At 31.2% G+C, this 15,329-nt stretch overlaps 1 protein-coding gene across 1 annotated transcript; it reads right to left on the bottom strand.

Annotated features, from left to right (window-relative positions):
- Positions 1 to 4,584, bottom strand: HELRODRAFT_159909 (hypothetical protein; the record flags this gene model as incomplete). Its single annotated transcript, XM_009016953.1, has 4 exons — positions 1 to 52; positions 1,713 to 1,831; positions 3,188 to 3,289; positions 4,540 to 4,584. The coding sequence occupies 4 exons, from the start codon at positions 4,582 to 4,584 to the stop codon at positions 1 to 3; spliced, it is 318 nt and encodes a 105-aa protein (XP_009015201.1).
- Positions 4,585 to 15,329: the final 10,745 nt, after the last annotated feature.

Here is a 15,329-nt window from a genome sequence, read left to right as displayed (position 1 = left end):
TTATTTTATATCGTATCGTTGGATGTGGTACAGGGTACAGAAGATGGTGTATCTGACGATGAATGTATGTGGTGGTTTCGTTTCGTTTCATATTAAACGAAGAGGTTTTTATAAATGAATGAATAAATGAATCAATCAATCAACCAACCAATGAATGAATAAACATAAGTATGAATAGGCAGATGGACAGATAAATGAAAGATTGAATGAGTTCATGGATGGATATGGAATGTATGAATGGACAAATGGCCATCACATCTATAATGACGGGAAATGGCATGAAAACAATTTTAACAATCTTCATTAATTTTTTTATCCTGGAAACAAAAATAGAAAAGAAAATGATATTCCGCTAGTGAAAGCAAATAGAACTGGAAATAATTCCGTGCTAATATATCCAGGTGTGGGTATTAATGGCGAAATCATTATGGATATCTTGCCGTACATATTTACTTGGCGAAAGTTTTGGTTGATGTCTGTATGTCTGTGTTGTTGTTGTTGATGATGACATCAAAATTCATATTGGTGACGTCATAATTGTTGTTGTTTTTGTTCTTATAGTAGTAGTAGTAGTAGTAGTAGTAGTAGTAGTAGTAGTAGTAGTAGTAGTAGTAGTAGTAGTAGTAGTAGTATTAGTAGTAGTAGTAGTAGTAGTAGTAGTAGTAGTAGTAGTAGTAGTAGTAGTAGTAGTAGTAGTAGTAGTGTAGTAGTAGTAGTAGTAGTAGTAGTAGTAGTAGTAGTAGTTGTTGTTGTTGTTGTTGTAATAGTAGTAGTAGTTATTGTGTTGTATTTAACGCTGATACAAATGCGAGTGATGATTTAAATGTGATAAATAACATCATCATCTGTCTTCGTTAAGGCCTGAAACCGCAATGCACCGTGCAGCAAAGATGGTTCAGTAAAAAAAGTCATTTGAAATTAAGTTCGCCTTTAAATTTACCTTTAATTTATAATTAAATTGGGATTATTTTTTAGATATTATCCTGCAGTCGTTGAAATGATTTCAAATTATGAAATGAAATATAATGAGAGAAATTTTTTGAATAATGACGATGTAGTTATGGTGTGTTTTTGTTGTGAGATTTAAAAAAAACAAACAATATTTTAGTCTCCTTAAACATTGTAATCAATGTCATATCATCTCAACGTTATCATCACATTGTCATCATCACTGAGTGGCCATCACGGTCATCATCTTCTTCGTCATCCTCATCATCCATATCGTCATTTTGGTTAATCATCGTTGGAAGGTCTATATGGTCTATTGGAATGATGACAATAACATCGACTGAACTAACATTAAAAACATTTCAAAACCACAGAAAAAAATGTATTTTATTTTTTTTTCACACTCAAACACCGCATTTTTAAAATAAAATATGTCTTTCTGGTCTCGTTTTCAAAGAATTATTTTTAATAATTTTTTTTATAAAAAATGGATTGAAGCTGAATGTGGAAGAACTATCTAAACACCACTATAACACTATATCTAACTTGTTTTTGTCCTATTTTTTCATTTTTTTTAGTATTATTTTCGGTTTTCTAGTATTTTTTAAATTCTTTATAATATTTTTTGGTTGTTATTCTTCCTTTTATGCTTGCCTTATTATATTCATGTCGTTCATATTCTTATTGTTTTGCCATTTTTTATTTATTTTTATTATTTTCATTATTTTTTCCCTGTTGCTCTCCAGATAACCGTAAACACTAACTTTGCTTCTCTTCCTAATCTAACCTTTAATCCGGCTCCGCGTTTAGCATTACAGTTACTGTTTTTTTGCTTGCTGGTCCTACTAACTCGTTTAAAAATCCGAATTTTCAAATATTCTAACTGAAAATATTCAAAAATTCTGAAGTTTTAAATGAGATTAATATAATGACTTTATTGACTTCTTTTCTGATCAATAATAATCATATTTTACGTGTGTTAATATGCAACTGAATGTGAACTACACCAAACAATCAGCTTAATGAGTCATCTAAAAAAAACTTCTCTTGAGAATTCTGATGAAGAGAGCACAAAGCAAAATCAGATCTGAAAATTCAAATGTCAAATGTGGTTTTGTAGAGGATTGTGGCACAAGAAACGCTATCTTTATGCTTCGAATGATCGGTGAACGAGCGATTGAAATGAAGGAAGTTTTGTTAATTACTCTAAAGCTTAGTAAGCATTCGTGAGGTCCTTGTTGAATATCACAACATTTCAACTACTTAAAAGTGTTAAAGATTTGTGGAGGTTGATGGTCGCCAATGTCTTGAGAGGATAAGGCACGAGAAAGAAGAAGAAGATATGCATAAACTGTAAATTAATCAAATAATTCCCTTTCAATTTTAATTTCAGTATAAATTTGTTTTGATATTTATGTAATTAAGTTTGAATTAACATTATAGTTTTCTCAAACATTTGCAATTCAATTTTCGTATGAAATAATCGATTTCACAAGTTACTAGTACATTAATTACTGCAATACTGTTACTGGCCAGCAAAAATATTTCAAAACTTCTAATCATTTTTCTGTATTTTCATACTTTTTCCTCAAATAAAAAACCAGAAACAAAAATTTATAAATGTTCCTCGTTCATTTTAAGTTTCTAAAAGAGTAAACTATGATTGATGGTTAGTGCAGTGAGCCAGACTTAATAGTTTATGTTTTAACATGCCTACACGCACACACACATACACACACACATACACACACACACGGACACACAAACACACACATATACATCAAACTCAGACAAACACCCACACAATTACATAACACGCAGAGAGAAGCAAAAGTATGTGTGACGAAGAAAAAATCTCCCGCGAGCAAATGCATACGTGCATGTAAATTTTCATACACGTCTTACCATGCCAACACTTCTACAATTGTGCCATGATTTAGAAGCACACAAACAACCATCAAACCTTCCTCCTAAAGCAATAGAATAAACAATCAGAGTACAACGATGTTTCTTTTTCTCAATTTCAAAAACATTTTTAATGATGGTTATTTAGTAAATGTTGTTTCCACTGAGTCAAAATTACATTTTTTCGAAGGAAAATTTATGTTTATAGAAACAAAATTTTTTCCATAGCGGGTTTCAATAGCCCAGGGCCAATCATCCAATCATGTTGGCCTTCTTTAGTTGGCCTAAATTTTTTTTGGAACATTTGTCAACATTCATGACGTTAAATCAAAACATTTATGTGGTAATGTCGAAGGCGAGTATGGCTTTTATGAGCTGGTAGCGCTTTGTACTTGGGGTGACCGAGTTCGACTGCATGGAGATTCACAACTATGGGCTATGTGTGTGTGTGTGTGTGTGTGTGTGTGTGTGTGTGTGTGTGTGTGTGTGTGTGTTGTTATGAGTAGTAATTTTTGTAAATAATTAAAAAATTCCTTTTTGTTCTTGTTATTATATTAAGGTTTACAAAAGATTGACTTGAATAGAACAGCTTAAATTGTGTATGTATATCTTAATTGACTGACTGATGTACACAATCTCATCAATTTTTGAAAGGAGCGAGTGGGAGTGAAACGTGATTGAAATAAATTCTTGGAGATATTTTTGGAATAGGCTGCTATACAGCTTCTAAGAAGTGTCAGCTTTCTTCATGATGTTGGACATCTGCATAAAAATTGTATTCAACTTAAATGTCAAGATAAAATAACGAACATGGCCAAACGCGTGCATAAATTGTGTCATTCAAAATAATTTTGATTAGATGATATAAAAAATTTTGTCTGAATTTAAAGATTTAAAATCTCTGTTGTTAATCGTTCTATGAAAAGTTTTTTTGAAAAGACCGAAAATTCGGTTGTTACTAATACTACTAATACTACCACTGATACAATTTCTGATATTATCATTGATACAATTTCTGATATTATCATTGATACTGTTACTGATACTGATACAGATACTATCATTGATACTCTCAATGATACTATTATTATATTATTAATACTCTTACTGATAGTATCATTAATGCTCTTACTGATACAATCATTTATACGGAATTGATATAATGATAAAAAACTTCTAACTATCATCCACAATACTAAAACTGCATCGTTACTTGTTTACGAATATTCGTCATGTTACATTCTTATGAAGTGCTGAAGAAAAATTTTGTCAGATGTCACCGAAGGGCTGACATTTTTAAATTTCAAAATATATTTTTAATATAAAAAACTTCTTTTTTTTCTTTTTTTTTCTATAGTTTTGATGAAATTCCTATGATGTCAAAAAATGAAATCTTATACAAAAAAAAACATTTTTATTATAAATCAACTTCAAATGTTAAAACTAAAAAACCTTTACTTTTTAGAAATACAAAAATAAAATACCAGTAAAGAATATAAAAAACAAAAGATGCGATATAGGATAGAATACAAATCAGGTATTGAATTATAAAAAAGAATACAAAAGCAGGTATTTCGGTATTGAATAGAATACAATCGGTACTTTTAGAGTTTTTCTAGTTCAAATTTTAACCTGTCACACGTTCGGAGAGAGCAAGTCTGATCAAAAATAATGCAGATCACGAACACTGCTAATGCTATTCCTAATAACACTACTACTCCTCAAAGCCATATCTGTTTTTTGATGTAAGTTTTTTTACTAGTATTTTTTCTTTCTATTTATTGAGAGTGTCTTTACCAACTACATGACGCTGCTACCTTTGTAACTGTGTGCAGTTTTAATTTATATACTGTTACTAGCGTTAATACTGTTGCTAATACTAATTATGTTACTTTCGCTGTTGCTATCAAGTAATTTGCTGCCTATTAAATACAAATTACTGGTGTTTATTGTATAACAAAACACTAACTTTACTATTTCTACTAAATTATTTTGTTTGAAAATTACAAAATTTTGTATAACCCAAAACATCTCTTACAAAATCATACAGTTTATACTAGTATTTTCATACTCAATATAACAAACTATTAATTCCATTACCGTTACCCTAATATTTTATTTTTACTATGCGTGGTTTTTTCAAGTTCAGCAGCAAAGAAGTTGAGTTGATGGGAGAAAGTTTTTGTCATTCTTTAATCTCCCTCTCTGACTATCATCAAAATGACGTCATCTTCCTCATCCTTCTCATCATCAGCAACAACATCATCAACAACATCAACAACAACAAAATCATCATCAAAATCATCGTCACAATCTTCGTCATCATCATGATATCAACCTATTCATCATCCTCATCACCATCACCAACTTAATGATAACCATCATCATTCACTTGTTCTCTACTCCAGCTCTCGAACCATTAACTACATATAACGTGACGTGGTGTCTGAGGAGCTTTTAGAAATCTTTTTTTTAGAATTTTCATTCCATTTCCGATCTGCTCCATAATCATTAACGGCGAACAGGTGAAACAAGTCAACAGTTTCAACTATCTCGGAAGTCTGATAACCTCAGGTTGGGAATAGGATGTGGATATTAAAAGAAGGATAGCATATTCTAAAATGAAAAACATCCTCATTAACAGTAAAATCGGAATATCGACAAAGTTAAAACTGTTAAGGTGTTACATTTTTCCTGTGCTAATTTACGGCTCTGAGTCCTGGACAATTTTTAAAGAAATAGAAAAAAAGATTAACGCTGATGAGATGTGGTTTTTGAGAAGAATTATGAAAATTAGTTGGACCTCTCATACTTCGAATTAGGATGTATTGGGACAGTCCGGTTATGAAAAGAGAAAATTACTACAAATAATCCGACGGGTCAGTTAATGTTTTTTGGTCACATCATGCGGAAAAAAAGGATGAAAATCTAACAACTACTGGAAAGATTGCAAGGAAAAGAGATCGCGGTCTAAAACAAATAACATTCGTGAAGTCCTTTTGTCATTTGTAGAATATCACCACATTTCAGCTACTACAAAGTGTTAAAGATCGGGTATTGTAGATGTTGATGGTCCTGAAAGGATAAGCCACGAGAAAGAAGAAACTTTTGTAGGATTTCCATTCCATTTTTAAGGTTTTCATTCACAGGTAAGCGAAGAAATTTGACTTTTTGAAAATTTCATACTACAACTTATTTATATTTTGTCATTTTGTTCAATTAATCAAAAAAATATTATTAACTAATTTTTTTCTGAAATATTATACCGATTATATTTTACTAAAACATTTTAGCTAGAGTTCACCAATGAACGTTCATTAATAATAAAAATTTATAAAATGAATAAAGTGAAAAAATACTTGAATATTTGTATTTATGACATAAATTAAAATTCAAAAAATTTAAATAGAAAAATTAATTATCATAAAATAGGAATTCAAACCCAGTCATATGAAAAGAACCAGGTACAAACAGGCCGGTAAATATTACTACATTTTCATAAAAGAATACGTTAATTACAGTATTAAAAGAATGAAATGAATTCATTGTGATCCATCCATTTGAATGATGTTGTAATAAATAAGCACTGAATATCTGTGATGGATGGATGGAAAGATAGATGAATGAATGAAAGAATGGATAGACTGATGAACAAATGGATAAATGTACAAATAGAAAAACAATGATGGATAGATATATAGATTAGATGTCATATTCTAACTGATTTCCTTCAAAAATATATGAAAACAACCAAAAATTATCACAAACAAAAACAACATCAAAATTATTAATACAAATTAAAACTATAGTAACAAAATATAATCACACCAACTGAATATAACCCACTTTTACAAAGATTTTACTAACAAATTTACAACTAAAATTTAAAAAAAAAATCATATTGCAATGACGCATTAGTGAGTCGATGATTTATACATCTGCGACTCAGATAATAATTAAACGAAGTTTTATTTTTAGCTTCTCTCATGTTAAAATTTACGTATAAAAATAAATTAAAATGTAGAGGTTAGTTAATTTGCATTTGAATGGCTTTTGAAAAAATTTTTATTTTTCAAGCTTTGCAGTTTGCAGGAAAACGAATCGCCATAAAGATGTTTTTTAAATTAATTTTTTACCAAATTGGTTTATAATGATAAATAAATAGCCTGTCTGAATTTCAGCGTTAAATTAAAAAAAAAACTATTTTGTCATCGCTAAGTTATTTTTCACAAAGGGAAAAATTTTGTATAATTCTTTTAAAGATTAATATTTTTAAAATAAATTTATTGAAAGTTTTGTCAAGGTATGATAAGCAGGGCTTTCATGCTGTTACTGGTCGTGAATGTGATGACTTGTTACGCTGCCAGCCTGCCAGGTGTGATTTTAACTTAGCAGAATAATAGTTTTATGCTAGTCTAACTTTTTGAAATATTTGATTGAATTTATAATTTTTTGTTGAAATTTTGTCGTTTAATCAGTTTGTCAATCTATTTATCAAACTATCTAACCATTTAACTAATTATCTATCTATCTATATATCTATCTATCTAGCTATCAATCTTTCTATCTATCTGTCTGTCTATATCTATATCCATCCATCCATATAAGTTTTGACCTTTCATTTATTTTGTATGTCATCCGCCACAAAATGTTCTAACTTTTTGTTTGGAGGCTGGTTCATTTGTTCATTTTTTTATTCATTCTTTAGCTTCCAGCTTTCTTACTTGCTTGGTTATATGTATACTCTTTCATTTTTTATTCAATCATCCAGCCAGCATTTGTTATATTTTTTTCAACCGTTCAACCAGTTATGTATTTATTCATTTTTTTTATCATTTCATCATTCATTTACTTAACTATCAATCATTCATTTGTTTAATTTTTCAATCTGTTTTTGCTTCTCATTTTTCAGGTATTCAACCATTCGATTTATGTTTCTTTCTTCATTTTCAATCACTCATTCATTCGTTCGTCAGCTCTTTCCATCATTTATTCACTCTGTACATCATTCATTCATTCGTTCGTTCATTCATTCGTTCATTCATTTATTTTCTTCCATAGCCACATTTACTCAGCCCTTTATTACCCTCAGTAATTCTTTCTTTCACAAGTCATACTTTTGATTTTTTTATTCTTTTCTTCTACTTTTTTGTTTTTCCAGTCATTCTTTTCTAGTTTTTTCATTCATTCTTCTTCTTTTTTAACTCTCCTTCCACACATAATTTGAATTTTTTTTACAACGAAGAGAAATGTAACACGTGTCTCTTCCTTGCTACCGAAATATTTTTTACCGCGTTTTGTTATTTTTGCTACATGCTAAAACATTTTTGCCGTTTCGTCTACATTTCGTTACTGCATTTTAGCTTTTTTGTTTTGTTTTGCTACTGCAATTTTCTTCTAAACTTTGACGCGCAAATTCTCTCTAGAATTACTTCCATGTGAGTGATTAGGTGGAATTAAGTTGATTGGAAAATACAATATGACATAACCATCGAAACTTGCGAAACTTTTTAAATACTTAGAAAAATCATTTACTATCAATCAATCAGTTAGTTTATAAAGCGCTATTTTCGCGATGCTCAACAGCGCTCTTCAATGAATTTTGCAAACAGATGGTTCTTGAGATCCGCTCTGAACTTCGTAAGTGATGGCAAAGTAGTCAGAGAACGGGGTAGAGGGTATCAGAAAAAATTGCCAGAAAAAGCAAATGCAGATTCAGCAGAAGAGTGTTAAATACGAGTTAAGAAGAAGTGAGAACAAGAAGACGATTGCAAACCGGCGCGTTTAGGCTCAATTAATATATCTGATAAGTACATAGAAAATAATTTAGATTGAGACTTAAACTATTCTATATTTTATAGGTTGCCAGTGCAAGAAAACAAGATATGGAGATATATGAGAAAAGAAAGGGGCACGAGCAACTAGACGAGCAGCTGAGTTAAAAGCTTTACTTAAAGGATAGAGTATAAAATCAGGAAGGCCATAGTAGAGCGAGTTAAAATAATCAATCCTAGATAAGACTAACGAAGTAACAAAAAAAAAAGAGTAGGATTGTCAAGAAAAGGCAAACATTTTTTTATTCTACCTAGATGAAAGTAAGAACTATTATTAATATAAGTAATGATAGTATTAAATTTTAATAGAAAATGCTTTCAAAAGTTTCAACATTAGTAGTGGTAGTGCAGTAGTAAAAGTAATAGTAGTAGCAATTAGTAGTAGTAGCAGCAGTAGTAGTAGTAGTGTAGTAGTTGAAGTAGTATCAGCAAAAGTAGCTGTCGAAGTAAAATTATATGTTGTAAGGGTAAACGCTACTACTACTACAACAACTACTACTACTCCTTCAACTACAACTACTACTACTACTCCCAAAAAATTACATCTACATTATCAGAGCGAAGTGGTGGCGACAACGGCGACTACGGCGTCAACGGCCACCACTTGTGGTGGCCAGTTTACTGCAGCAGTGGTTATAGGGTGGATTCTGATGGAAAAAAATTGCGATTGCGTTCATCCGTGCGACGTTAGCCAAGTTATTATTAGTCATTACCATAATTTCCGTCATTATTGTAATTATTACTATTCTTTTTCTTCTTCTTCTTCATCTCTTTTATATTATTATTATTATTATTAACTTTGTTGTTGTTGTTGTTGTTTGATTTTTATTATTGTTGTTATGATCAAATTTTTTTGTGATTTTCTACAATTTTTTTAATTATAACAAAAATTGTTGTTAAAAATTTTCACAAAATAAATTATTATTAAATTGTTGAAATAAAATTTTTTCAAAAAATATTAACGCCATCTGCCTTTTTGTTCGCTAAATTATTTTAAGCTGACCGGATGTGTGAATAATTGCTTCAATTTTCACTATAACTATTACTGCTACTACTACTACTACTACTACTACTACTACTACTACTACTACTACTACTACTACTATTACTACTACAACTACTACTACTACTACTACTATTACTACTACTACTACTACTACTACTACTACTAATACTACTACTACTACTACTACTACTACTACTACTACTACTACTACTACTACTACTACTACTACTACTACTACTACTACTACTACTACTGATACACATATTACCGGTAATACAACAGTTAATCCATGCTAATGTTCTTACTTCAGTTTCGACTACTACTTCTGCTGCTGCTACAACTACTACTGCTACTAGTATACGACTGCTACTGCTACTATTACTTTTGCTTTTGTCGCTACTATTATTAGCACACACACATACACACACGCACACACATATACAAACACACACACAAACACGCACATACAGACACGCACACGCACACACATGCATACGTACACACACACACGCACGAAAAAAGGTTCCTAAGTGCGCAGTTGAAGAGAGATGCCAAATGAAGCAGCTGTGCGAATGGGCGCTTCATAAATGTTTATATTATTAAATGTTTAAAAAGGTTCAGTGCACTGAGTCTCCGTGCTATCACAGCTAAAAATGTATCAAAAAACACTGCAACGTTAGTTGTATGTTTATCACTCACTCATACATCATCATCGTCCTCATCATCATCCACATCATCATCATTAACCTCCTCATCGCTATCATCTTTATCTTTGAAGTTTTCACTATGTTACTATCAATATCTTTGACATTGTTGCTGTTATCAAGTATAATATTCATCATCGTTATCGCTATAATGTTGTTTGGTTTTTCACTGCTATTATTATTAACTGATTTATCATCATGTGTTCCTGTCGTCATAACGTTTTTATACGAATTTGTAATCATTATTATTATCATCATTATTATTTATATCATATCCGATATCATATCATAGTTGATATCATCTTTATAAGAATTTTTTTTTAATATATTAGTCTATGATAGTTTTGTAGATGAAATGAACAATCATTTTACTGAACTAGCAAAATTCAGCGATGAATGAAGTTAATTTGAAATCATCACACACGCTCTATTCATTTAGGTTTCAAATTTTGCTACTATGACTGCGTATTACGTAACATAACTGGCTGATTAAGTTTCAAAATGTGGTGTTAAGGATAATTATGATTATGAGGATGAAGATGATGATGGTGATAATGATGATGGTGATGATGATGAGGAGGATAATGGTGATAGTGATAATGTGGATGAAGAAGAAGATGATGATGATGGTGATGATGATGAGGAGGATAATGGTGATAGTGATAATGTGGATGAAGAAGAAGATGATGATGATGGTGATGATGATGATGAGGATGATAGAGATGATAGTGACGCGATATGAAATTATTTTTCAGAAATTTAAAGAATTTACCAAAAATCTTGAATTTAAAAAGATTTTTGAGATGAATAACTTTAAAAAAATAACAAAAAAATTAACCCTTTTTTTCAAACCATCAAAAAACACCAAGCATTCGCCTAATTCAAACCATCAAAGACAAAATATTCAACCTGACATCCACTCATTATATATAATAGCCATGGGATCACCGAACTCTGATACTTAAATTCCATTTATGTCATGATGTTGAATTTCATACCCTGGTTCACTGCCAACACAATTTGGCAATTTTTAAAGCGTATTTAATTCTGAAAGTTGGCTGAAGTTATTTTTGTGTGTGTGCGTTAGGGCATATAACACACACAAACACACCACACCACACACACACACATCACACACACGCACCACACACACACACTAACACATACACACACATACGCACACACACGCTAACGCATACACACAACAATATTTTAATTAAACATTCATTCACCAAAAATAATTGAATCACTCTAAGTTACATACACGTCGGCTAATTAGACTTAAAAGGGAAATGATTATGATGATATCATCAATGATGGTGATGCTAATAATGATGATGATGGTAATGGTGGTGGAGAATGATGATGATGATGATGATGAAGATGACGTAGCGATGTAATGATGATTATGTAGTATGATGATTGATTATAGGAATAATCATAACACTAGCGCAGACATGATGATGATTGATGATAAGGACGACGACGACGACGATGATGATGATGGATGACAAAAAATGATGATGATTATGATTTGATGATGATGATGATAATGATGATGATAACGCTGATATTATAAATAATGATAATGTTAATAAAGATGACGATGTTCGTTTGATGATGATGATGATGTCGACAACTATAACAAGTAAATGATGTCATAAATGATTAAAACGTTGCTATTAACACTACTACCACTACCACTACCACTACTACTACTACTACCACTACTACTACTACTACTACTACTACTACCACTACTACTACTAACTACTACTACTACTACTACTACTACTACTACTACTACTACCACTACTACTACTACTACTACTACTACTACTACTACTACTACTACTACTACTACTACTACTACTACTACTACTACTACTACTACTTCTTTACTACTGCAGCTACTATCGCTACTACTACTACTACTGCTGCTAATAATTTGATGATGACGACGACGATGACGATGATGAGAAACGATGATAAATGGCTGCGATGGAAATAGAAGCTTCAGATCTTTATTAGGTTAATGCAGTGAAAAGCACCAAAAGAAGTATTTTTTGGCGAATTTTTTTTTTCTCAATAAAAATATTTGATGCGTGAGTGGGTACTTGAAATGAATAGGTGAACGAATGGACAGATAGATGGGTGGGTGGATTGATAGGTGGATGAATGAATGAATGGATGAATGAATGAATGGATGAATGAATAAATGGATGAATGAATGAATGAATGTTACAGAGATACGACTCGACATGATTCCATACAGGCAATCAAGTTAATAGATGACACAACATTCCTTCGATGTACAAGTAAACACGCGAAAAATGGCGATGGGAGAACTTATTTGGGCGATAATAAAGTTGATGAGGACGGTGACAAAATTGGTAACGGTTGACGTAATGAGGGTATAGATAAGACCATCAAGAAAACGTAATAAATGGGTGATAATAATAATGGTGTTTGTGATAACGGCGATGATGACGACGACGATAATGATTTTAATGAATGTAATAAAAATAACAATCATGATAATTATTATGAATTGAATTGAATTTTATTTGGCAGAAGTACATGAGACTAAGATACAGATGTATGTGCAAGGCAACTATGAGTTACATAAATTATTATTTATATTATTAAAATTATGAAGTTAATAATTAATTTTACAATCATAATTAAACGCAACGAACAGTTCACGTGCCCACCAGGGAAACCATTTTGCTTTGAGGGAGTGTGTCACAGGAATCAAAGAAGGAATAACTGATGATGATGAAGAAAATGAGGGTGAATGAAGATGAAGACGATGAAGAAGAAGATGATGATGAGAGAAGGGCAATAAAGAAGGTGATAATAATAAAGATGATGATGAAGAAGAAGAAAAAGAAGAAGATGATGATGATGAAGAAGAAAATGATGATGAGAGAAGGACGATAAAGAAGGTGATAATGATAAAGATGATGATGAAGAAGAAGAAAAAGAAGAAGATGATGATGAGGGTGAAAATGAGGACGATGAAGAAGAAGATGATGATGATGATGAGAGAAAGATGAGGATGAAGATGATGATAAAGATGAGGATGGTAAAGAAAATTTTGATGATGATAAAGATGATGATGAAGAAGAAGAAAAAGAAGAAGAAGATGATGATGATGAAGATGATGGTAAAGATGAGAGAAATGACGAAGATGAGGACGATGAAGATGATCGTGAAGATGGTTGTAGTTGTGGTTACGATGATAGCGATGATGAAGCTGTTGCTGCTACGGCTGCTGTTGATGATGATGTTTATGGTTGAACTAGTGTTGATGGTAATCAAGATGACGATTATGATTACAATGATATGGATGATTACGGTAAAGATAATAATAATAATAATAACAACAACAACAATAATTCTACGATGACGAAATTGATTACGTCATTCATACAAGTCTGGCAGTAGTGCATCGAAATGATATCCATAAATAAAGATTATTTCTTTGACGCCCGATTGAATGGCTGCCAGCATAAATTCATTAATTCTTATATCTATGGATCAAACATTCATTATCTATGGGTACTAAAAAGTTTTATATCTATTGGTTTGGATAAGATGATTTTTCAATGGCATTGTTTTATAAAAATCGGTGTGTATCTTGGCAGTCTTATAACCTGTGACAACAACTGCACCTAAGAAATTGACAGAAGGATAGCAATAGCCCATGGAATGTTCGCATCATTGAAGGAAATATGGAAAAGTGGAAATAAAAACAAAGTTGAGAATGATAGAATTTTGCGTTTTTCTGAGCTTGCTCTATGCATGTGAGACATGAAAAATAAAGAAAAGAAACAAAGACAGATTGGAAGCATTTAAGATGAAGTGTTACCGAAATTTGTTGGGAATCAGTTGGAGGCAGAAAGTAAAGAATTAAACCATCAGAAATCAACTTGGAAGACAGAAAAGTGTATATGACAAATTCAGAGAAAGAAAATTGGGATTTTTTGGACACATTTGTAGAATGAGAGAAGACAGATTGATTAAGATGGTACTAATGAAAAAAAGAGATTGCAAGAAAAAAATTGGTAGACCTGCAAATAAATGGATAGATGACATTACTGAATAGACTGGTGTTGGTATTCTGAATTCAATAAAACTGGCCAAAGATAGAAAAGGTTTTTGGAAAGAAAAAGGGAAAAAATATATGTAAAAAGCATGTTTAGATGTACACCATCGGCCTCGACGGTCCACTGATGGACAAAGGAGGATCATTGATTGATTGAATGAGTCTAACTCAATTGGACTGGTTTCGTTGTTGTCTGAATTGAAATCTTAATTTAAAACAACTTCCCAAAATGAAGAAAAAAAATATAATGCCTGTGAGAAGCAACACCAGCATAACCAAGCAGAATCATTGTTACTAGTAAATTAATCACAACAATGCATTAATCACAAAAATGTATTTTCTTTTTTAGCTTTTTATAAACAATAATTCAAGGGAAACCATTCAAGTGTTAATCAAACATCTCAACACGAAAGAAGGAACTAACATGCGAACTAAACAAGCAAACAAAAACATACTAGCAAATAAAACAAACACATACAAACAAACACATACAAACAATTCAAAAACAAATAAATCTCCGACTGAATACAAATCTTCATTACACTAACAGAAACAAACACTCAGACAAATTAAAGTCAATCAAAATAACGAAATAAGCAACAGGTACCAGGAAAACAGCTAGGAGGTCATTGTTTTAAAAAAAATATTTAAAAAAAAATGCTTTTTTTTATTTGCGTCTGGTGTCAGCCAACTAAATCTGTCATATAAAAAAAAAATTCTTTCATGTTTTCATGTCAATGACAACATGACACAAGTTGATGCGATAAAAAAAAATTAAAAAAAAATTAATTACATGTATTAAATACGGCATCAAATACGGC

The sequence above is a fragment of the Helobdella robusta genome (assembly GCF_000326865.2).
Source record: "Helobdella robusta unplaced genomic scaffold HELROscaffold_2, whole genome shotgun sequence".
NCBI classification, from domain to species: Eukaryota; Metazoa; Annelida; class Clitellata; order Rhynchobdellida; family Glossiphoniidae; genus Helobdella; species Helobdella robusta.
Note: the sequence above shows the minus strand (reverse complement) of the source record. Positions and strands in the feature narration are given on the sequence as shown.